The sequence below is a fragment of the Ruditapes philippinarum genome, unplaced genomic scaffold (genome assembly GCF_026571515.1).
Source record: "Ruditapes philippinarum isolate M1 unplaced genomic scaffold, ASM2657151v2 ctg5081_1_1_1_1, whole genome shotgun sequence".
NCBI classification, from domain to species: Eukaryota; Metazoa; Mollusca; class Bivalvia; order Venerida; family Veneridae; genus Ruditapes; species Ruditapes philippinarum.
This window is the reverse complement of record NW_026857336.1, coordinates 158,178-182,134: the sequence shown is the minus strand read 5'-3', so window position 1 is coordinate 182,134 and position 23,957 is coordinate 158,178. Positions and strand designations below refer to the sequence as shown.

At 33.2% G+C, this 23,957-nt stretch overlaps 1 protein-coding gene across 1 annotated transcript in view; it reads left to right on the top strand.

Moving 5' to 3' along the window:
• Positions 1-23,957, top strand: part of LOC132749421 (nuclear hormone receptor HR96-like) — a 78,218-nt gene that overhangs the window by 18,603 nt on the left and 35,658 nt on the right. The window contains exon 2 of the mRNA XM_060739154.1: positions 2,111-2,238. Coding sequence (XP_060595137.1) covers positions 2,111-2,238 — 128 coding nt within the window. The remainder of the gene's footprint in view (positions 1-2,110; positions 2,239-23,957) is intronic.

Genomic DNA, 23,957 nt, shown 5'->3' with positions numbered 1-23,957 from the left:
CTTGTTATAATGGGTTTATTTCTCTCTTATAAAATCTTGACTATTTTCTAATAATCTATTTTGTTATTGTGAGTGTAAAATTTGACAAGAGAAAGGGGTAAGAAAAAATGTTGGAAAACAAACTGTCCCTTTTTAAAAAAAAATTTTTAAAATATTATCAAAGCCCGCAAGGTTTAAATTTTAAATTTATTAAAAGTGCCCAAAGGGAATTAGCATACCTATTACAGATCTCAGCAATATAAATTTCACATACCAGTTGTATTATTATATTCATTACCACACATTAGGAAGTTTATGTTTTCATTATTTTAAGTAAAGTGTTAAACATATTAATTTTTGAGCCAGGTAAATTGCATATTCATTATGATATGATATATAATTTACATATTCATGATGGCTCAAGGTAATTTGCATATTCATTACGCATCAAGATTATTTTACATTGACTCATTTTAGTGAGCTTATGGATAACTAACTTGACCTGTAAGTCCTGCTGGGACGTAGATAATTATCCTTTGCCTCTAATATATGGCCCAGCCAAATTAATGGACAGTTCCAAAATTAGAAGCTGGGCAAGACAAATGAGCTGTGCCGTGACAAAACCAACATGATGCGATTGCTACCAGCATAGATCCAGACCAGCCTGCGCATCTGCACAGTCTGATCAGGATCCATGCTGTTCGCTATCAGTTTCTTCACTTGTTATAGGGTTTGTAAGCAAACAGCATGGATCCTGATCAGACTGCAGATGCACAGGCTGGTCTGGATCCATGCTGGTCGCAAACGCATTACTGTGATTTTGTCGTGACGCGGCTCAATTTAAAAAATTTCAGGAGGTTATGGGTTAAGTGCATTTGATGTTGGTGCATAATTTTGTATGATGGTTTAGCCTAGTTATTAGGAAGAGCGTCAGATTTGTTTATACAGAATTTATTTTAGTTTGATTGTGTAGTAAACTATCAGCTTATAGACATACTTTCGAATCTGTTCCTGGAACCAATCAGTACTGAGCAATGAGTGTTAAATTTCTTGCCCAAAGAAAAGAGTTATCCCTGATTGGGTTTGAACCCATTGGTAATCCAGAGGTTGACAGTTTGATCCCCGGGTACAGTGAAATTTTTCTGTGATAGTTGATCTTGGACATTATGTCTTAATGATCATTTGTCTCTCACTGCTGATTTAAAAACCATGTGGGATAAGTTGTTCAGGTCCTTTATGAAAAAATATTGTGATGACTGGTTCAAGTTATCCTGGAAATCCAGTAAGTTGGTATGATGAAAAACTTTTTTTAAAACCATGTAAAAACCAGAAAAAAAAACAAACATTAGAAATGATCAAATTGATTTTAGAAATTGTATAACAACTGGTGAACCTAATAAATGACGTATAGTAGATTATTTGATACTTGTGAACGTAATTATGACACATTTATGCAGAAATGAGATCTATGGATTATGTTGCTTATATCAGTAGAAGTACATAAGGTCTTTAACTGGTTACTGTTTGTACTTTCTCACTGATGTGGTGGTCGTTGTACTTTTTAGTGATACTGATAATTTGATATTTATTGCATAAGAGCTTTAACCTTTTAGTAAAGTTGATGATATTAGATTCATTAGAGGCTACATGTATATTGGTATGAAATATTACATAAGTATACAAAGACTTGTCCATTTTGACAAATGGTAAGATTGTGGGTTTCTTCATAATTTTAAATTGAAATTGAACAATTTATGGAAGGTCCAAAATGGAACAAAACTGGTAGACATTGATAGAATTATAGTTAACCACATCCTGGTATTGCTGTGTAGCTTTTTTTTTGTACTTTATGGATTGGTGTATTCATGCCAAATGTACATGGCAGGAAGCAGAAAAGGAACCAATTGAGGACTAGGAAACTGACCTGCAATAATGGTAAAATATTTGGACACTGCTATTTGTTATTTTATGTTGAGATGTAGTTTCTGAACATAAAGAACAGGTAACTTGGAAAATATGGTAAAATGTTAATTGGTATGTTTATGAATAATTGATTTAAAAGAAAAAGGCATACATGAAAAAGGGCATCTTAGAGAAATGAGTTAAACTGTTATTTTTGTATGTTTTACAGCCATGATCAAGATGGGTGACAAGTACCTACCTCAAGTTTCACCGGAGGTGGAGTCTAACCTATGGTCAGCTTATAGCCGCTCTCCAGTGCAGTCTAATGAACCTACCTCAAGTACACATGACAGTGCAGTAAGTAATGAATGTATTAATAAAATGTAGCCTCAAGTACACCTGAAAATGCATTGAATAGTAACCTCAAGCACACCTGACAATGCATTGAAAAATAACCTCAAGTACACCTGACAATGCATTGAAAAGTAACCTCAAGTAAACCTGAAAATGCAGTTAGTACGGTAATGAATGTATTAACGAAAATTAACCTCAAGTTACAGAACAAGTTAAACTTGACAATGTATTAATGAAAAGTAACCTCAAGCACACCTGACAATGCATTGAAAAGTAACCTCAAGTACACCTGCCAATGCATTGAAAAGTATCTCCAGTACACCTGACAATGCATTGAAAAGTAACCTCAAGTTCACCTGCCAATGCATTGAAAAGTATCTCAAGCACACCTGACAATGCATTGAAAAGTAACCTCAAGTACACCTGTAAATGCAGTAAGTAATGACTGTTTTAATGAAAAGTAACCTCAAGGACACCTGACAATGAAGTCAGTAATGAATATATTAATGAAATCTAACTTCAAGTACACCTGACAATGCATTGAATAGTAACCAAAGTAACCTCAAGCACACCTGACAATGCATTGAAAAATAACCTCAAGTACACCTGACAATGCATTGAAAAGTAACCTCAAGTAAACCTAAAATTGCAGTTAGTACGGTAATGAATGTATTAATGAAAATTAACCTCAAGTTACAGTACAAGTTAAACTTGACAATGTATTAATAAAAAGTAACCTCAAGCACACCTGACAATGCATTGAAAAGTAACCTCAAGTACACCTGTCAATGCAGTAAGTAATGAATGTATTAATGAAAAGTAACATCAAGTACACCTGACAATGCATTGAAAAGTATCCTCAAGTATACCTGAAAATGCAGTTAGTACGGTAATGAATGTATTAATGAAAAGTAACCTCAAGTTACAGTAACACTTGACAATGTATTAATGAAAAGTAACCTCAAGCACACCTGACAATGCATTGAAAAGTAACCTCAAGTACACCTGTCAATGCAGTAAGTAATGAATGTATTAATGAAATCTAACCTCAAGTACACCTGACAATGCATTGAAAAGTAACCTCAAGTATACCTGAAAATGCAGTTAGTACGGTAATGAATGTATTAATGAAAAGTAACCTCAAGTTACAGTAACACTTGACAATGTATTAATGAAAAGTAACCTCAAGCACACCTGACAATGCATTGAAAAGTAACCTCAAGTACACCTGTCAATGCAGTAAGTAATGAATGTATTAATGAAATCTAACTTCAAGTACACCTGACAATGCATTGAAAAGTAACCTCAAGTATACCTGAAAATGCAGTTAGTACGGTAATGAATGTATTAATGAAATCTTACCTCAAGTACACCTGACAACACTGTAACTAGTTAATAATGTAATGCTCGAGCCCCTAGTTTTTCAGTAAAGTACTCACAGCTGGTATGGTTATATATAGAATTTATCTTTTATTCTAGGAATGATGTTGTGACTGTTGAATGTTGTGACTTATTATCAAATTTTTACTGTTAAATATATGGCTGTTTAAAGAACCAAGTATATTTTCCTATTGTAAGTTTGCTGCTAATTATGGTACTTCATGGTAATTAAACAGCAATTAAAAGAATAACACTCATATTTATGAATGTGGCATTCTAAGAATCGTTCTGTCAATACTGAAAAGAATACAGTGTCAAAAATTGCATGAGAATTTTTGTAGATGACAGTATGTCTTGGTGAATTTGATCACAGTTTGTTTTATGTCAAATTTTATCACAGAATTTCTTGTGTCAAATTTGATCACAGTATGTATTATGTCAAATTAGGTAAGAGTATGTCTAATACCAAATTTGATCACAGTTTATCTAACTAAAAATAAGATCACCTTATGGTATCAGATTTTACCACAGGATGTTGACTGCCAAATTTGATCACAGTATGTCTGCTACAAAATTTGATCAAAGTATTGCTAAATTCAAAGTGTAATGGCAAATTCAAAATGATGAAAGTTGGGGAAATGGCATTTATTGGCAGAAGAATAGGAGAGATTATGAAACAGTTAAACTGCTGGCAAAAATGAAGCTAAAATTGGTTGAAAATTATCGCTGTACAATATAAATATAAATGAATTTGTTTTAAAATGAATTGAACTGGAGCTTTTACTCACACTCAAACTGTTTTAATACACATGTTACACGTATCTGGCATTTGAGCCACCCCCTTGAAGAATAATGTGGATTTGATTAACAGAACCATTCTTGCATCTATTTTGAGTCTTCTTCTTACGTTATGTTACGTTATTTAAATGTCAGAATTGAACTGGAGCTCTTACTCACACTCAAACTGTTTTAATACACATGTATCTGGCATTTGAGCCACCCCCTTGAAGAATAATGTGGATTTGATTAACAGAACCATTCTTGCATCTATTTTGAGTCTTCTTCTTACGTTATGTTACAATGTTACATTATTTAACTGTTCATGAATAGTTGTTGCACGTTTTCAAATAGCTTGTGTTTCAAATTAATAGTCAATTATTGTATGACTGAAAAGACAGATATAATTATGCAAACTGAAAATAATGAAATGTGAAAATGTGACTGTTTTAGAAAAAGCCTATATGACTACATGTATATAATTTTTTTTTTGAGGGGAGGGGATAAATAAATATTGATCAACAAAAAAAAAACATAAAAAAAAAAAAAAAATATGATTATTTAATGATTTTGGGGGTAATATAGATACTTAGATCCAAATGTGCCAAACACGCATTGAAATTCGAGTTAATAAAAAAACCAACCTGCAGTAACAGCCTAAAAATCCAGCTGAAAATCCAGATTTGGCCCATTTCATTTGTCACATGTATATGTAAGAGGTAACTAAATGGGTTAGGGTTATTGGAGTCTATGCATTTCTTAGCTCAAGCAGGTTAGGTGGTTTTGACTGTTGGTTTGATGATAAGTTTGTAACACCTGAGGTTAGCCAAACTAATTTTTCTTGATCTAAATTGTGGTGATGTGCTGTTAGACCAAACTAAACAAAGCTTTTGAGCCGCGACACGACAAAACCAACATAATGCGTTTGCAACCAGCATGGATCCAGACCAGCCTGCGTGTCCGCGCAGTCTAATCAGGATCTATCAGTTTCTCTATTTGTAATAGAGTTTGTAAGTGAACAGCATTGATCCTGATCAGACTGCGCGGACGTGCAGGCTGGTCTGGATCTATGCTGGTCGCAATAGCATTATGTTGGTTTTGTCATGACGCGGCTCATTTGTGACAAGTAGGTTTCTTGTTCTTGAACCATAATTATTTATGTAATATGTCTTAGTCTATATAAAGTTAACTATACCTTTTCTTACAAAAAAAAAATAAAATAAATAATAAAAAAATGCGATTTAAAAAGGTTGTAGAAACAACAACTCTTCCATTCCTTTTCAAGCAATGGTTAAAGCTGAGGTATGTACCTTATTAGAAATGCAAGCATAAGCATTTTGCAAGTACACATGTATTTAACAAGGTCTGTGGTTTCGTATAAATTGATTCATGGAAAGGAACTATAAGGTCATATTGAATTTAACCAGTTACATTAAAGTTAGATTTAACCAGCTCTAGAAAGTTAGAAAGTGATGAAACTGAGAAATAGCAAATTTTTTTATTTGAAGTACTTTTGAAAAGTTGCACTTGTCATCTATTGTGAAACGTTAAACAATTTCTTGGTAATCCTCGGAATACGGACATGCAAGTACTTGTTGAAGGAAGTGAATTTTGTATTGCTGACGAGGTTAATGGGTTCTTTCAAACTGGTCCAAATTTTTCCTTTTTCCATTTATCTTTTCTGATTTGTTGAATAGACATTTTCCAGAATTCATTCTGAAGTATGTCGGCAGTTAAAGAGATTTCAGTTTCAAAATGATGAAATAGACGGAAATCATAATCTTAAAGCCTGGTCTAACTGCATTGTGCCAGTCCAACTGCTTGCACTCGAGGTATAAAATGTAAAAAGTATTTTGATAAAGTTTATTAAAATAAAATCAAGAAGACTGTTTCAGTTGTAATAAATTTATTATTTTCTTTAAAGGTTTTCTTTTCTATGAAGGTTGTTTACTTCAGATCACTTACCGATGTGGGTTTGAATCCCAACAGGGACTTTTTTCTATCATGTACAGAAGCTATCCAGCTAGCTTACGGAACGTCAGTGGTTCTACTTAAGTGGCTGTTTGTGCCTGAAACACTGCACAGGGGTACCTGAGGTGTTCCATCACCAGTAAGGCTATGTGCTATACTTGACAGTTATGGTTGGGTTGTTAATATTGTTGTTATAGAACCAGTTGCCTCTTGGTTTGCATTCCACCATGTCTGTTGAATTCTTTGATGTACATGCGATAGCTGTAAAAGGTAAAATGTATTATGTTTTAATAATGGGTTTAAAGAATGTGCGCCTTAACATTATGAAAAAAGTAGAATGAGAAATAATTTATCATATAAGTATCAAAATGGTATTTTGACTTACATTCTAAATATTCAATTCATATCACTTTACTAATTGCCAAAGAAAAGTTAGATTGTTGAATTCAAAATATTGCCAATGAGTATCTGTTTGGAAACTGTAACAAAATGCTAAAAAGAAAAAGGATCGTAGAAAAAAAGAAGTTATATAATTTTTTAGGCTTAGTGGGCCTTTAAAGAAACAAAAACAAAAGCCATTTGTAATAGTGCTTTCATACCTTGTATGTATACTTCTTTAGGTATGGAGAATTTTCTACCTCATTCGGACTATTCTTAATTTTTTTTTAGCTCACCTGTCACAAAGTGACAGGATGAGCTTTTGTGATCGCTTTTCGTCCGGCGTCTGTCCATCCGGCGTCCGTAAACTTTTACTTTAAATGACATCTCCTTATAAACCACTAAGCCAATTTCATCCAAACTTCACAGGAATGTTCCATTGGTGGTCACCTTTGAAAATTGTTCAAAGAATTTAATTCCATGCAGAACTCTGGTTAAAAAACTTTAAATATCTTGTTCTAAAAAACCCAAAGATCTAGAGCTTAGATATTTGGCATGAAACATCTTCTAGTGAGTGTCTACCAAGTTTGTTCAAATAAAAGCCCTGGATCAAAATTGGCCCCTCCCCAGGGGGTCATTGATTTTCCCTATATGCATATAATAAAAACTTAAAAAATCTTCTTTAAAAGAACCCAAAGAGCTAGAGCTAAGATTAAATTTAGCATGAAGCATTTTTAAAATGGATGTCTACCAAGTTTGTTCAATTAAGAGCCCTGGGGTCAAAATTGGCTCCGCTCGGGGGGGTCATTGATTTTCCTTATATGTGTATAGCAAAAACTTAAAAAATCTTTTTTGAAAAAAAAACCAAGTAGCTAGAGTTTAGATGCTAAGCATGAAACATCTTCTAGTGAGTGTCTACCAAGTTTGTTCAAATTAAAGCCCTTGGGTCAAAATTGACCCCGCCCCGGGGGTCATTCATTTTCCTTATATGTGTATAACAAAAACTTAAAAAAATCTTCTTTGAGAAAAACTCAAATAGGTAGAGTTTAGATATTAAGCACGAAGCATCTTTTAGTGAGTGTCTACAAAGTTTGTTCATATAAAAGCCCTGGGGTCAAAATTGGCCGCGCCAGGGGGGGGGGAGACATTGAGTTTCCTTATAAGTGTATAGCAAAAACTTAAAAATTTTCTTTGAAAAAACCGGAATAGCTAGAGTTTAGATATTAAGCATGAAACATTTTCTAGTAAGTGTCTACAAAGATTGTTCAAATAAAAGCCCTGGGGTCAAAACTGACCCTGCCCCAGGTGTGTCATTGTTTTTAGCTATATGTGTGAAGAAAAAACTTGAAAAAATCTTCTTTTAGAAAACCCAACGAGCTAGACCTTAGATGTTTAGCATGAATTATCTTCTAATGGGTGTCTACCAAGTTTGTTCAAATAAAAGCCCTGGGGTTTAAACTGGCCCTGCTCTCGGGGCCTTTATACAAGTGAGCGACTTCAGGGCCATCATGGCCCTCTTGTTTTTTAACTGACATTTGTCTTGTGCGAGTCAACCTAATAAGTTTCCGATGGTTAGTTTAAATCACCATACACAGCACATCGTGACATGTACGACTCTCAACCTGTTAAAGATTTATTCTCTACATTTGAAGATTCAACGTTTTTCTCTATGAAAAAAAAAATCGGATCAAATAAACAAATTTTTTTGTCGTCTTATATGAAACTTCTTTAAAAGGATTTTATTCTTAAGAAACTCTCAAAATCTTGCTTTTATGATTTTCTGTCAAGGCGTTCATTAAAATAATTGAGAGGTATTATTTATTTGCTCAAGGCAGAGATGTCTGCAGTCAGTCATGTAGCTCAAAGCAAATACGTATATTAGTATTTATAAGGTTTCACCGTTTTGATTTTTGATGTTACATCTCTTAGACTTCATACTTCTTCAATGATGTATTTTTTACGTCAGAAATTGATTATTCGTGGTAATACGGAAGTGAACTGAGTGGTAAAAACACTTTGACCTTATTAGAAAGGTTTTTTTTTTTTTTATGATGCTGCATGCAACATTTATTTGTATGTCCGGAGGGTTTTTTAGGAAGCTGTTGTTTTTTTGCTTTCAATGTAGCTAGCTCTAATAAATGCTACTGAATAATAGGTTATCATCATGAGTCATGTAAATTCATTGATATATTATGTTATTAATTTTTTTACTGTGAATTTTGGCGAGTAGTTTTAGATCCTATAGATGTCTGGTGATGGTATTGAGAGAAACAGTACCAAAAAACAACAGGGTGACTCACAAATAACCTATGTACAGTAAAAGTTCTAGCTCAAATAAAGTAGTCCTAATGATTCTTACTTTAAAAGGCAACACAATATTTGCTTAATGTTTACCATGTTACCTATTTTCTCTTAATTAATAGTTGTCAAAGGGAAACAACTTATGTTTGAAAATGTGAAAAGTATAGTAGGAGTTTCTGCCCTTGCATTTGAAATTTCTTGACAAGGGAGGCAAAATAGTTTTAAAATTGCGCATTTGTGCAGGTAGATGTACTTTTAGTGTGTGTGTGTGTGTGCGTGCGTGCGTGCGTGTGTGTGTGCATGCGTGTGAATATATAATAAATTATTAATTTTCAAAGGAGTTTCTGCCTTTTGGTAGATTTTATTTTGACCAATGGATTTTCCTTGCTTGGAAGATTCCTTTTTCCTTTCTGATATTTAATGGATTTGAAAATCAAAAATATAAAAATTGAGCTACTATTAGTATAGAGCCTGGTCAGACTGCTAAGATAAGAGGCTGGCCAGGCCCTATACTGGTGGTGAAGATTAATCGCTGTAAGTTTTAGCAGGTTAAAGGTTTATTATCAAGTACTTGAGAACCTTCTGTAAATTGAGAAGGAATGTGAAAATCTTGATAAGCTGCCATTGAAATGGCCAAGCAATATTGGTCAAAACACTGTCCTGCTCTTCTTACTGATGTAGGTTTGGTATGTGTAAGGGACTTTTAAATTCTTTCCTGTGAAAAAGCCATCCAACTATCTCATGGAAGAAAAGAGGTTTTACCCTAGCGCCAGCATGTGCTGAAATAATGCATGGTTTGAAACCTGATTTTCCTGATACCTTAATATAAGGCTGCTGACCTGCTGTTTGGTTTTCCAACTTTGATTAAAAATAATGATGGCTATTAAATTGAATTATATCCTGAATTATAATTGTTTTATACTTGGTCAGTGTTTTCTGCACAACTTTCAGTAAAGTTAAAGGGCAAAGTAAAATATTATTTAACCTTTATAACTACTGATGATTTTATCCCCCCTATCCTTTTCAAACCGTTTTTTTTATTAAAAAAAATCACAGTAAACAATTAATAATAGTTTTAAAATGTTAAAGCCAGGGGAGGTAACTGCATTTACTTTGATCACTAGAACAAACGTATTACTCTCCCTTCATAAAGAATATGTCTGGCTGGCAAATATATTTATAGAGGACAATAACCGTAGCATTTGGATGAATTTCTCTGCTGATTATAATGAGGGTCTTAGAATGGAGGTGATTTGATCAATAAAACAGGGTTAACAACTGGTGGACTATAGATTGAACTACATAATATTTTATTACAAGATTTCCCCAAGAAAGTCGTTTAATATGATATAATGCACCTACAATGTTATTTTCTTACCAATGGAACTTAAAGTTTAATGTGAACTTGCTTCAGATAGGCTTGATCTTCTTTAGTGGAATATAGAAGAAATATTACAGTTAACTTTAATATGGACTCACAGTTTAATGGTTTTATTTCACACAATTTTATTGCTGCTTTTTAGGTAATAAACAATAATATTTAATCCTTACAGCTGCATGCCTCCAGATAAGCCAAACTTTTTTTAAGAAAATCAAACCTGAGAAAATGATAACTGAGATTTTAAGAAAAGTAAAAAGATTCAAGATATAAGTAAAATTTTCCGTGTTATGTGCAATTTATAACAGATTTTGCACTATTTTTTCACCATATGTTCTACTGCGTTACTGTATCTCTATTGTGAGTGATATTTCTACATCTTTTTTTGGTAATTTAAATGGGTTGTAAGTGTTGTTTGCAATGTGAAAATTATTCCCTTTCTTCACAATATTGTACTTTTTAATGTTTTCCAAATTTTTATGAAAATTAGCATGAATCTGAAGTTATGCCCCTTTAATATCACGAATTTGTGTTTTGGAACTGTCCATTATCAATATTAGGAATATCAGATTAAAAATTTAGAAATGGAGCAATCTTAAGTATAAAGTGCCTCTGGTAGGTCAGACTGCCTGGATGTGCAGACTGCCTTTGCTCTATTCTGGTGGCTTTCGGGTCCAACAGGTTATAGTTGTACATCATATTTAAGCTCAGCTACCAGACATCCCCACTATTCCTTTGTAAAAATGATTATAGATTTTGATACAAGTATATTTGAATTCTATTGTTAATTATGTCGTTTGAAGTCATCAATAATGTAAGCTAACATGACATTATTGCTTAGTTCACTTCCATCCAACCAATTCGGATGGAATTCATTTAAATTATATCTGAAGATGCAATATAAATGTGTCTCTCTTGATAGTGATTTAACCAAGGACATCTATTTATCTTGATATTTTCTTTTTGTATGTGTGGGTTTTTTTTTTAATGATTATAAAACTTATATTAAAATTGTTTGTTTGTTTGTTTCATTTTACACCTTTTCCCAACAGTATTTCAGTGATATAGGCGGTTATTTTATTAAAACTGCCTTTATGACTGAAATACTGTTGGGCAAAGGCGTAAAATGAAACAAACAAACAATTTTATTATATGTTTTAGGTTTGCTTTTTGCTGATAAGATCCTTATAGCAGCTGGCAATAAAGAACCCCATGTACTACATGTACCTAAGAAAAAAGCCACAACTGCTGCCTGGTATAATATCCAAATGTTACTATCATCTTTTGTTTCATAGTGAGGACTGAATTAATGTGTAATGCATATAAAAATCAATATTAATTCGTGTATTTTTGCATGTCTGTCAATTGGTATGTATAAGTTGATGTTTATTGATCCATCAATTACTGATTAAATTAAACCAGTTTCCAGACACACCAAAATTCTTAAGATTCAGAATTGTATTTTCATAGTCTGTGCAACTGAAACATTAAATAATTAAATACAAGGTTTATGTTGTTTTATTCACAGAATATTTGTAAGTAATAATGATAAGAAGATGCCGATAATAATAATGAAGAACACAAATAATAATGAAGAATTGAAAGCAAATGCGTATAATGATAAAGAACCCAAAGCAAATGCCTAATAAAAATGAAGAACCCAAAGCAAATGCCTATAATAATAATGAAGAATCCAAAGTAAATGCCTAACAATAATGAAGAACCCAAATCAAATGCCGATAATAATAATAAATAAACCAAAGCAAATGCCTAAAATAATAATAATGAAGAACCCAAAGTAAATGCCTAACAATAATGAAGAATCCTTTATAATAATGAAGAACCCAAAGCAAATGCCGATAATAATATTGAATAAGCCAATGCAAATGCCTATAAAAATAATAATGAAGAACCCAAAGCAATTGCATATCAATAATAAAGAACCCAAAGCAAATGCCTTATAATAGTAATGAAAAACCCATAGTAAATAATCAGATAATCCAATAATATAGCAGGTTTAAAATTTATATAGGAATGAATTTATCTTCAACATTTATGTAGCGCACAGCTTTGTTATATATAGAGCAGATGTTGTTTTTTGTTCTTGCCTGCAGGGTATTTTGTTATTATGCATCTATTTTTAAATCAAGTATACCAATATATGATCTTTGAAGATTGCCATGTAGGGTATCCTAAGGCTACATAATGTTACATAATATTTTAACTACATTTTGTATTTGCAGGTTGTATTAAATTTTATAAACTGTTTAAATATATCTCTTTGAAGTCAAAAGTTGTACAAGGATTTCTTTAAAAATATATTAAGATAGAATAAGCTCTCTTTCTAAATATTATATTAAAATAAAGCTAATATTTCTATTCTTTGTTGAAATATTTTTTTCTAACATTCTATATCATATGTTATTTCTAGCCTTCGATCTGGTATGCCAACTGCAAAGTATTTTTCTAGGATTTGCTATTGTATGCCATTGTAAATTTTTCTTGCCTTTGATCTGGTAAGCCAAAACCTCTGATCTGGTATGCCAACTGCAAAGTATTTTTCTAGGATTTGCTATTGTATGCCATTGTAATTTTTTCTTGCCTTTGATCTGGTAAGCCAAAACCTCTGATCTAGAATTTGATCTGGTATGTTATTAAGTAAAGCTCTTTTCTAGTTCTGATATGATATGATTTGCCTTTAATAAAGCTGTTTACTAGCTTTTGATCTGGTATGTCATAGGCAAAGTATTTTTTATACAATTTGGTAATAATAATTTTTGCCATTATTGTTAAAGTTTTTTTCCAGCCTATGATTTGGTATGATGTTGGTAAAGTTTTTGTTCTATTCTCTAAATTGATTATGTCTTTGGTAAAGCTTGTTTTTCTATCCTCTAAATTGATATGTCATTGGAAGGTTCTTTTCTACCTGTCAATTAATCTGCTATGCCATTGGTAAAGCATAATGGCAGTCAAACCAGACTGTTACCCTTAATTTATACAAACAATTGTTTTTTGTGAATATGAAAGATGTTCAAAATGTTGTTAAGTGTATGTAACACAATATTGGCCATTTACAAGAAAAATTTTTTTGCTGTGTGTTTGTGTGAGCTGTCATATGGTTACATTAAATGCAGATAATATGCACTCATTATGATAATCATGTATAATAATAAACGAGGGGCAGATGCTGCTTGTATTATACTGTAAAATGTTGTAAATGTGCGTTTTTGGGGTTGTTTTGTTTGTTTGTTTTTTGTTTTTTCGTTACGTAGCTTGTCATTTAGGTAAATAAGTTTTATATTAATCATGAAAATTATTTTAGTACATGTAATACGAAATATATTGATTATTCTCAGTTTATTCTCTTTTATAAATGAAACCGCAATAATTTCCTCACATGAAGTTTAGTATAAAGATATATTTAAAATAATTTGTCAGCAGCTGGTGATGTCAGAGACATATATTAGAATTTTAATGTGGTTGTAACATACTTTGCAAAACATTTACTTTAAAGCATCCAGAGAAAATTTGTCATGCAAACCACAATAAACAGACATTCATGATATGAAAAGAGGTGGAGTTGATGATAGGAAAATATTTACAAAAACTTACATTTTACAAAAATGATTTTACAAATTTGCACACGCACTTTAACATTTCAAAGGTAATAATATAATAGCAGATAAAAGTATATCTAACAATACGGTTTATTAAAAAATGGCAGACGTCACATATGTTAAAGATATTAGAAATAAATGTAAATTGACTGAGTGGTTAACCCTGAACATGCTGAATATCTTAAATGAACTTGTCCCACTTCCATTTTTGGAACTGTCCATTATCAATTTTAGGGATATCAATTTGAATATTTGAAATTAAATGTCAGCCAAAAGTATAGAGCCTGGTCAGACTGCACAGATGTGCAGGCTGGCCTGGTTCTATACTGGTGGCAAAGACTTAATGCTTTCTGGTCCACTAAGGACACTGACTTCAAACCATTGGCTCCTTGCTGCTGTGGGTTAATTCCCACCAGGGATTTTGGATCAATTCCCATTAAGAATCTATACAGCTAGGCAGGTTCATGATTGAAAATACTCACCTTGAAGTTTTTCAGTATTTTAGAAATAAGCAATTCTGACAATAAAAACAAACATTTCTGACAATTTAAAGTGAATTTCTCCATGATGGAAGGTTTGGATTACCATAAATTATTATGTTGATAGTATTTAGAATGGTATGTGACAACAAACCATGGAAGAATTTTATATAGAGGTTGTATCAATATGATATATATATTTAGAGCAGATATAAATTGTTTTAGAACAAGATGTTATTATTTAATTTTACCCATGCAATATCAGTCAAATATATTTCATATTTTTTATAAATAAATATGAAATATAAATATGAAAGTGGGCGGAGTCAAAACTCATATTTATTTCAAGGGACTTCTTTCGCCATTTTGTTTGAAAAATCTGATAAATACAAAACAATTTTTTTTGTTGGATTTTGATTTGAAAACTATCTAGAATGATAGAAAATGGCCTAACTAAGAAAATAAATCCGAACACCAATATCTTTAATTCTGTTAATAACGCTGTACAGACGTTTAAAGAGTTGTTTACGTGACGTCACAATGCAGCGCCATTTATCGCATGCAAAACAAGACGCAATAATATATTACTGCGAGCTGTACAATTGCAGTTGCTCAGTAAGCAATGGGGCTTGTAACCATTTTTCTTTGATAATGAAATTAAATAAAAAGGTTATTTTTTCGTTTTTCGTGAAATATGGTATATACTTTCACTCAACATGATAAAATGCCACATATTTTCACTCGCCGTACCGGGTCGTGAAAATATGTGGCATTTTATCATGTTTCGTGAAAATATATTCCATATTTCACGCAAACGAAAAAATACCCTCTTATTATTCATCTTACAAATGTACTTCATTAATCACTAACAACTTTATCAATATTTTATTTCATATGAATTTCAAAATGATATATTTGTATTGTCTATATCTATATTTGAAATACATAAGGAAAAATGCAACCCTTGTAGACCAATCCACTTTAATGGTAAAAAAAAATATCATGGATTTCAAAGTGACCTTATATAACAGATCAATAATTAACCAACATTTAGATGTAAGTATGTGTGTATTTTAATGTAGAATTTTACTGTATATATAGGTAAAGTTGAAACTAACAAATTCCGTATTTAATACATGTTTATTAATATCCTGTGTACTTATTTGCCGGTATTGATGCTTGAAGCTTGAAATTCAGTTATAATTAACCAACTGCACTAAACGTTCTTTATTTATGGATTTTATCTGCTCTGTAAACCTGCACTAGAGGCAGGCAGTTGCCATGTTAACACAAAACGTAAACTTTTCATAGTTTCGTACCAAGTACACCCAGACTTCACAAAGGCTTTTAGAGAAAAACCACAAAGATTGTAGAAAACACAGTTTACTTAGTAAAAGTGCTTTGGACCCAGAAACATCATTTTCAAATTATCATTCCTCATCCACGTTTTTTGTTGGCTACAGATTATATTTGTAAGGTATTTCAGGGGGGAAAAGGATGGTGAGGGGTTGATGGGATTCTTGTTTGATTGGTATGATTAATGCATGATTTTGTTACACATAGTGATTTTATTGTCTTATAAATACAAGTTAAAGAAATCAAATTAAACTTGGCATGATGAATATGAGAGTCACTCAAATGAAGTAAAAAAAATGGCTGTATATGAAAAATTGATCCATAGATAATAACTTGGATAAACATATGGTGCAACCTTAGTAATTTATGTAAAAAAAATGTTTTTTGTCCCTACTGATGAATAAATGTTGAAAAAGAATTGATGATGTGTTTAGATTTAGAAATATGAAAAATTCAAGCATGACCCCGCTACGGAGTGGCTCTTGTTTGTAACCTTTTACAAATTTACCAATATCTGTCTTGTATATCATCACACTTTTATCCAGTTTTTTTTTCTTAAACCAGATTGACATAAGTGACAAATGAAAACTAGACCTGTTAACTTATCATGTAATTCTTTCCTGATGTTGTCAAGTGCTTTGCCTGATTTCAGTTTTTGATATTCAAGAACCCCACTTCCAAGCTTCCACTTTTTATCAAAATGAAAGTTGGCTAACAGATTAGAACAGATTACTTTGCATTAGAAGGTTGGTTTGGCTTATACAGCTTGCAAAGGTTTTGCTGTTCCTATTCAAGCATTGTGTAAGCATGACCCTCAAATACACGCTTTGGAATCTGTTGGCATGACCGTCAATAAATCCTTTAGAATCTGTTGGCATGACCCTCAATAAACCCTTTGGAATCTGTTAGCATGACCGTCAATAAATCCTTTGGAATCTGTAAGCATGACCCTCAATACACCCTTTGGAATCTGTTAGCATGACCCTCAATACACCCTTTGGAATCTGTTAGCATGACCCTCAATAAATCCTTTGGAATCTGTTGGCATGACCCTCAATAAACCCTTTGGAATCTGTTGGCATGACCCTCAATACACCCTTTGGAATCTGTTGGCATGACCCTCAATACACCCTTTGGAATCTGTTGGCATGACCCTCAATACACCCTTTGGAATCTGTTGGCATGACCCTCAATACACCCTTTGGAATCTGTTGGCATGACCCTCAATAAACCCTTTGGAATCTGTTTGCATGACCCTCAATAAACCCTTTGGAATCTGTTGGCATGACTGTCAATAAACCCTTTGGAATCTGTTAGCATGACCCTCAATAAATCCTTTGGAATCTGTTAGCACGACCCTCAATAAACCCTTTGGAATCTGTTAGCATGACCCTCACAATAAACCCTTTGGAATCTGTAAGCATGACCCTCAATACACGCTTTGGAATCTGTTAGCATGACCCTCAATAAATCCTTTGGAATCTGTAAGCATGACCCTCAATAAACCCTTTGGACTTTGTAAGCATGACTATCAATAAACCCTTTGGAATTTGTTGGCTATACCCTAAATAAACCCTTTGGAGTCTGTTAGCATGACCGTCAATTAACCCCTTGAAATCTGTTAGCATGACCCTCAATAAATCCTTTGGAATCTGTTAGCATGACCGTCAATAAACCCTTTCGAATCTGTTAGCATGACCCTCAATAAATCCTTTGGAATCTGTTAGCATGACCCTCAATAAACCCTTTGGAATCTGTTAGCATGACCCTCACAATAAACCCTTTGGAATCTGTAAGCATGACCCTCAATACACGCTTTGGAATCTGTTAGCATGACCCTCAATAAATCCTTTGGAATCTGTTAGCATGACTGTCAATAAACCCTTTGGAATTTGTTGGCTATACCCTAAATAAACCCTTTGGAGTCTGTTAGCATGACCGTCAATAAACCCTTTGGAATCTGTTGGCATGACCCTCAATAAACCCTTTGGAATCTGTTTGCATGACCGTCAATAAACCCTTTAAAATCTGTAAGTATGACCCTAAATAAACCCTTTTGAACTTGTTGGCTATACCCTCAATAAACCCTTTGGAATCTGTTTGCATGACCGTCAATAAACCCTTTGAAATCTGTAAGCATGACCCTAAATAAACCCTTTTGAATTTGTTGGCTATACCCTCAATAAACCCTTTGGAATCTGTTTGCATGACCGTCAATAAACCCTTTGAAATCTGTAAGCATGACCCTAAATAAACCCTTTTGAATTTGTTGGCTATACCCTCAATAAACCCTTTGGAATCTGTTTGCATGACCGTCAATAAACCCTTTGGGATCTGTTGGCATGACCGTCAATAAACCCTTTGGGATCTGTTGGCATGACCCTCAATAAACCCTTTGGAGTCTGTTTGCATGACCGTCAATAAACCCTTTGGGATCTGTTGGCATGACCGTCAATAAACCCTTTGGGATCTGTTGGCATGACCGTCAATAAACCCTTTGGAGTCTGTTGGCATGACCGTCAATAAACCCTTTGGAGTCTGTTTGCATGACAGTCAATAAACCCTTTGGAGTCTGTTGGCATGACCGTCAATAAACCCTTTGGGATCTGTTGGCATGACCGTCAATAAACCCTTTGGGATCTGTTGGCATGACCGTCAATAAACCCTTTGGGACGTCAATTAACCCTTTGGGATCTGTTGGCATGACCGTCAATAAACACTTTCAAACCTTATAATTCATGTTGCTCTGTTTAAGTTCAAATGCACTCAGTTAAGAACAGGGGTGATTGAATATGTTCTTGACCTTAGAATATTAGGTTCAAATCCAAAAGGAGTAGTACTAGTTGGTATTGCAAGTCAAGTGCAACATGCTTTCAAAACATTCCTTTCCTTGCGAGCTGCTAATTCAAATACAGTTAAAAAAATATGCGGAACAGAGTTTAAAATTTTCAAAAGAAAATTATGGTTAATGCATGTTGATAGACGATGCACGTCACAGTAATTTTCTTGATTATGCGATAGACAGATCAAAGGCAGCTTTATATAACCATAATATATGGCGACTATTTAACGACATGAAAAAGCACTCAGCTTCAGTATATCTTAGTTCATTACTGGCATTGATTTATTCATGTATGCCTTTTTTACTAGGTCGAAGAAATGAAGCATTTATAATAGAACTGTTTGGTAGCCTTTCTTAAATACCAAAGGTTAATCATTTTTCTTTGAAGATTCTTCCTTTCTATTAAACAGCTGAGCCTAAGACTTCAATGTATGTGGGGAAAAATCATTAGCTGTCTGTAATGAGATGGTCTATATTAAATTTGATGGCAGCGGCTAATAAAACTTGTCGTTCTAAATTTGGCTTTTTCTTGTCTTTTTAAGAAATGGGATATTTGTCAACCATGTTTTTATTTCCTGGAAAATTCAAACGTAGACATTTTTAAAGGCGTTGTCAGAAAATTGTAAAAATTTTTATCTCAGTTTAATAAACACAAAATGCAAATTGCAAAAACTTTAGATCATTTTTGTTTTTTCAAATTAATTGAAGCTTAGAACAGATAAAACCTAAAATCAATTTCTTATAGATCTATAGCTTAATTTATGACCTATATAACTGAAGAATTATAGTGAAAATGTTATCATTGCCACACTTTGTAATGTCATTCTTGAATTGTCACAAGTTTTCACATGTTAGCTGACACTAGAGCTTCAGCGTAACACTGAATAATTAAACAGCAGACGGAAGACAATTTAGCATATTATATTCTGCAATAGTCAAAGTTACTAATGATCTGGTAATGACATCTAAACCTTTTTGACCTCATTTTATATATAGATGTGTGACATCAATTCAGCAAAAACTCTGCTGAATACACAGGTCATGTGATCAGCTGACTTTAGTTAATCGTTACATTGCGTCATTAAGCGTCCATGATTTAAAAGGCATTTGCTATTTTTTTTGTCCATATTTATGCTAATGATTGATTCATTAATAAAGAAATAACCTTTGATTCCAGCCATAGTTTACATTCCAGTGTCCATGTATATTCCAGTTATGCAAGCATAAAATTCTGTATAATTTGCGTCACAATGTTACCACATATTTTTCCCCCAAAAATATTAATTGCGTAGAAAATTTGTGCAAGCATATTATTGGGAAAAGTATAAGAGCCCCATTTGAAAGTTTTGTACCTTTGGAAATGGCAAATATTTGCTGTTAACAAAGTACCTGTTTACTTTTCTAATATTGGCAGATATAGCCTGAAATTAGCAAAACACCCTTTTATTAAAATGAGCCGCGTCATGACAAAACCAACGTAATGCGTTTGCGACCAGCATGGATCCAGACCAGCCTGCGCATCTGCCCAGTCTGATCAGGATCCCTGCTGTTCGCTATCAGTTTCTCTACTGCGAACAGCATGGATCCTGATCAGACTGGGCGTATGCGCTGGCTGGTCTGGATCCATGCTGGTTGCAAACCCATAATGGTGGTTTTGTTATGATGCGGCTCATATTAAGTCATTGCAGCTGCCATTAGCAGTGAAACATTATGTTACCTAATCAACCAACCTGATAATGAAGTGAATTTTATATTCTTAGTGATTTAAAGGTTGTTGTTATTTTTAAATTTCAAAAAATGTTGGTCTTATTCATTTTTTAATTTATAACGAAATATACCAGTATCACTTAAAATCTGGACAAATACATCATTATTAGGGAAAAAATTTCAAAAATACATTTTGACTGAACAGCAAACATAGCAGGACAGAGTGATCTTTGTGTTGTTTCTTCATGGTAGAAGAGCTTTCTAAATTGTTAATATAAGGTTTATTTAGAGTCTATCCATGTGCATTATGCTTGACTTAAAGGGAAAAGGGCCCCTGCTAAGCTGAAGCCCCAGCTAAGGGCTCTTCTTCTGAATACCAATACTATGTACCAATGCATATAGCAATTCATACCTCACAACTCATTCATGCATGTTTTCCAAACCTATTATCATGTAAATTCTAATTTTTGTACACTTTTACATAATACATGTACATGTTAAAAAGATCAGGCTTCAATGGTTTTATAAGGTTTTCGCTTACAATGACATAGACAAAAACTGCGTCAAGTTTTCATAAGAAAGAAAAAACCAGTCCAACGTTTTTCCTGACCGAGTAAATATAAGTTTTATTCAGATGCATTGAGCACTTTCACAATTAATACTTCAGATCAATAGAAATTAAGACTCTTTACATTTCTACAGGTAGCATTATGTCGGTTTCTTTAAAATTCCTGATCAAATATTGAATGAAATTTCTTTGTTTGAATTAATACATAATAGCATGAAAAAACCTAGATTTTGTCCTTTAGCTAACTTGAGCTTACTTGAGCTTGAAAAGGTTAAGTATTTATGCAACAAAGTTGTCCTTATATTTATTGGACTGGATGTAGGTTTGTGATATATTTCTTTGAAGTACTTTGTAAACCCTTACCTTGTGGAATTTGTATAATGCAAAACTAGTTTGTAGTACCAGGACTCCTGGAAATGAGGGCAGATAGATGAGGGGTTTAGCTCAGTTTATGTCTGTATGTTCTTGTTCTGAAAGAATTAATACAGTTTCAACACCTTATGTCCCGATTCCAATGGATTTAGCTCAGTTTCATATCCATATGTACTTATTCTGATGGATTTAGCTCAGTTTCACCTAAATATGTTCTCTTTCTGAGGGATTTAGCTCAGTTTCACCTCAATATTTTCTCTTTTTGAGGGATTTAGCTCAGTTTCACCTCAATATTTTCTCTTTCTAAGGGATTTAGCTCAATTTCACTTTCATGTGTCCTCATTTTAAGGGATTTAGCTCAGTTCACCTCAATATTTTCTCTTTCTGAGGGACCGCCTCCGTGGTCGAGGGGTTAGAGTCGATGACTTCTAATCCAGTTACCTCTCTGGCGTGGGTTCGATCCCCGGGAGATGCTTTGGTAGTTTAGCGCGGAGGAAGGTAGTTTAGTACTGGTGTAACTCTCCAGGAACGATGGTTAGGAAACTACCCGCCTATATGACTGAAATACTGTTGAAAAAGGCGTAAAATGAAACAAACAAACAAACAAACTTTCTGAGGGATTTAGCTCAATTTCACTTTCATGTGTCCTCATTCTAAGGGATTTAGCTCAGTTCACCTCAATATGTTCTCATTCTGAGGGATATAGCTCAGTTTCACTTCATACATGTATGTCCTCATTTTGAGTGATTTATTTTAGTTTCACCTACATAATTGTCCTCATTCTGTCAGGTCAATGCAGTGTTTTTGTTGAAAGGGAATAGCAAAGAATGTTACTATCTGACAGTTTCTGAGCAGGGTGGGACCTTTGGGATGAACATATTCCATGCTTATGGCTGCTTGATCTAAGTTATTTGATAAACAGGCTGTTCCAGAGTAAAAGAAGGTCTAGTCTTATGCATAAATCCAGTGGGTTAATTTAATTCTACTTAAGAAACTTGACAGAGTAGGACAAAGGGAGAAATCAGATGGAAATCAAATGATTTATTATTTATAAGTGATGTAAGTTCATGTGTTCAAGGTAACTTTTGCTATTTATCAACTCCAGAATAATTGATTTATTTTATTGTAGGTCTTATGAAAATTAGATAAAGCCAAGTAGCTAATGGGACATTCAACTTCTAAGAAAATGTGCATGCTTGTACAATATTCAGTGCTTCTCTGAAATTCCTTTTGGCATTTTCTGAAAGCATTAAGTCATTACATGAAAGCATTTTAGGCATTATATAATAGCATTTTGGCATTGAGCCATTATCTAAAAGCATTTGGGCATTATATAATAGCATTTTGGCATTGAGCCATTATTTAAAAGCATTTGGGCATTATATAATAGCATTTTGGCATTAAACCATTACTAGTATCTAAAAGCATTTGGGCATTATATAATAGCATTTTGGCATTGAGCCATTATCTGAAAGCATTAAGGCATTATCTGAAAGCATTAAGGCATTATCTAATAGCATTTGGGCATTAAGGCATTATCTGAAAGCATTAAGGCATTATATAATAGCATTTGGGCATTAGGCATTATCTGAAAGCATTAAGCCATTATCTGAAAGCATTAAGGCATTATCTAATAGCATTTGGGCATTAAGGCATTATCTGAAAGCATTAAGGCATTACATGAAAGCATTTAGGCAATATCTGAAAGCATTAAGGCATTATATGATAGCATTTGGGCATTAAGGTATTATCTGAAAGCATTAAGGCATTATATGATAGCATTTGGGCATCGTATGAAATTATTTAGGCATTATAATTAGGTATTGATAGGAAACATTAATTTTATGCATTACGATATAAGACTGAAAGCATTTTAGCATTGTTTAACAGCATTTAAGCCTTATCTGAAAGCATTTTGGTTTGAGTTAAATCCATAATTTAGTCTTTAAACTTGATAGAAGTCTAGAAAATTAAGGTCAAATATGTTCATACTGCTGGCATGTGAGATAACCCTATAGGACTTTGGTTGTATCCTATAAAAAGATCATGGGTCTGAAAAGCTTATCATAAATTTTATCAACAGTCATGTTGGTCATCATAAACCAACTGACCCTTCTTTACTTTGTTCCCTTCATATATTGATGTGAGATTCTTTCAGTTAAATAATTATTATAGTTTTGACAATGTACTTAAATATGTTAAGTATATTGAGTTTAATGCCCCTTTTATGTTGAGAAATTTTGATCATTTTTGCATGTCAGAGGTCAATGTTATATGGCCTGGCTCTATACTGATGACAAAGGTTAATCACTAAGTTCCGGCAAGTTATGGGTTATTGTAAGATCTATATAATTATAGATTTTTCCAGGTTATACAAGGGGTATGATGTGTAAAATATACTAGAATTTGAGATATTGATTTTAAATTCTTACACTGCTTGGAAGAATTAATAATAAATAAACCCAGAAAAATTCATGTTAGTAGCTTTTTATTTTACAACAATATTGTATTTTACAAAAACAAATGAGCCGTGCCATGACGAAACCAACATAATGGGTTTGCGACCAGCATGGATCCAGACCAGCCTGCGCATCCG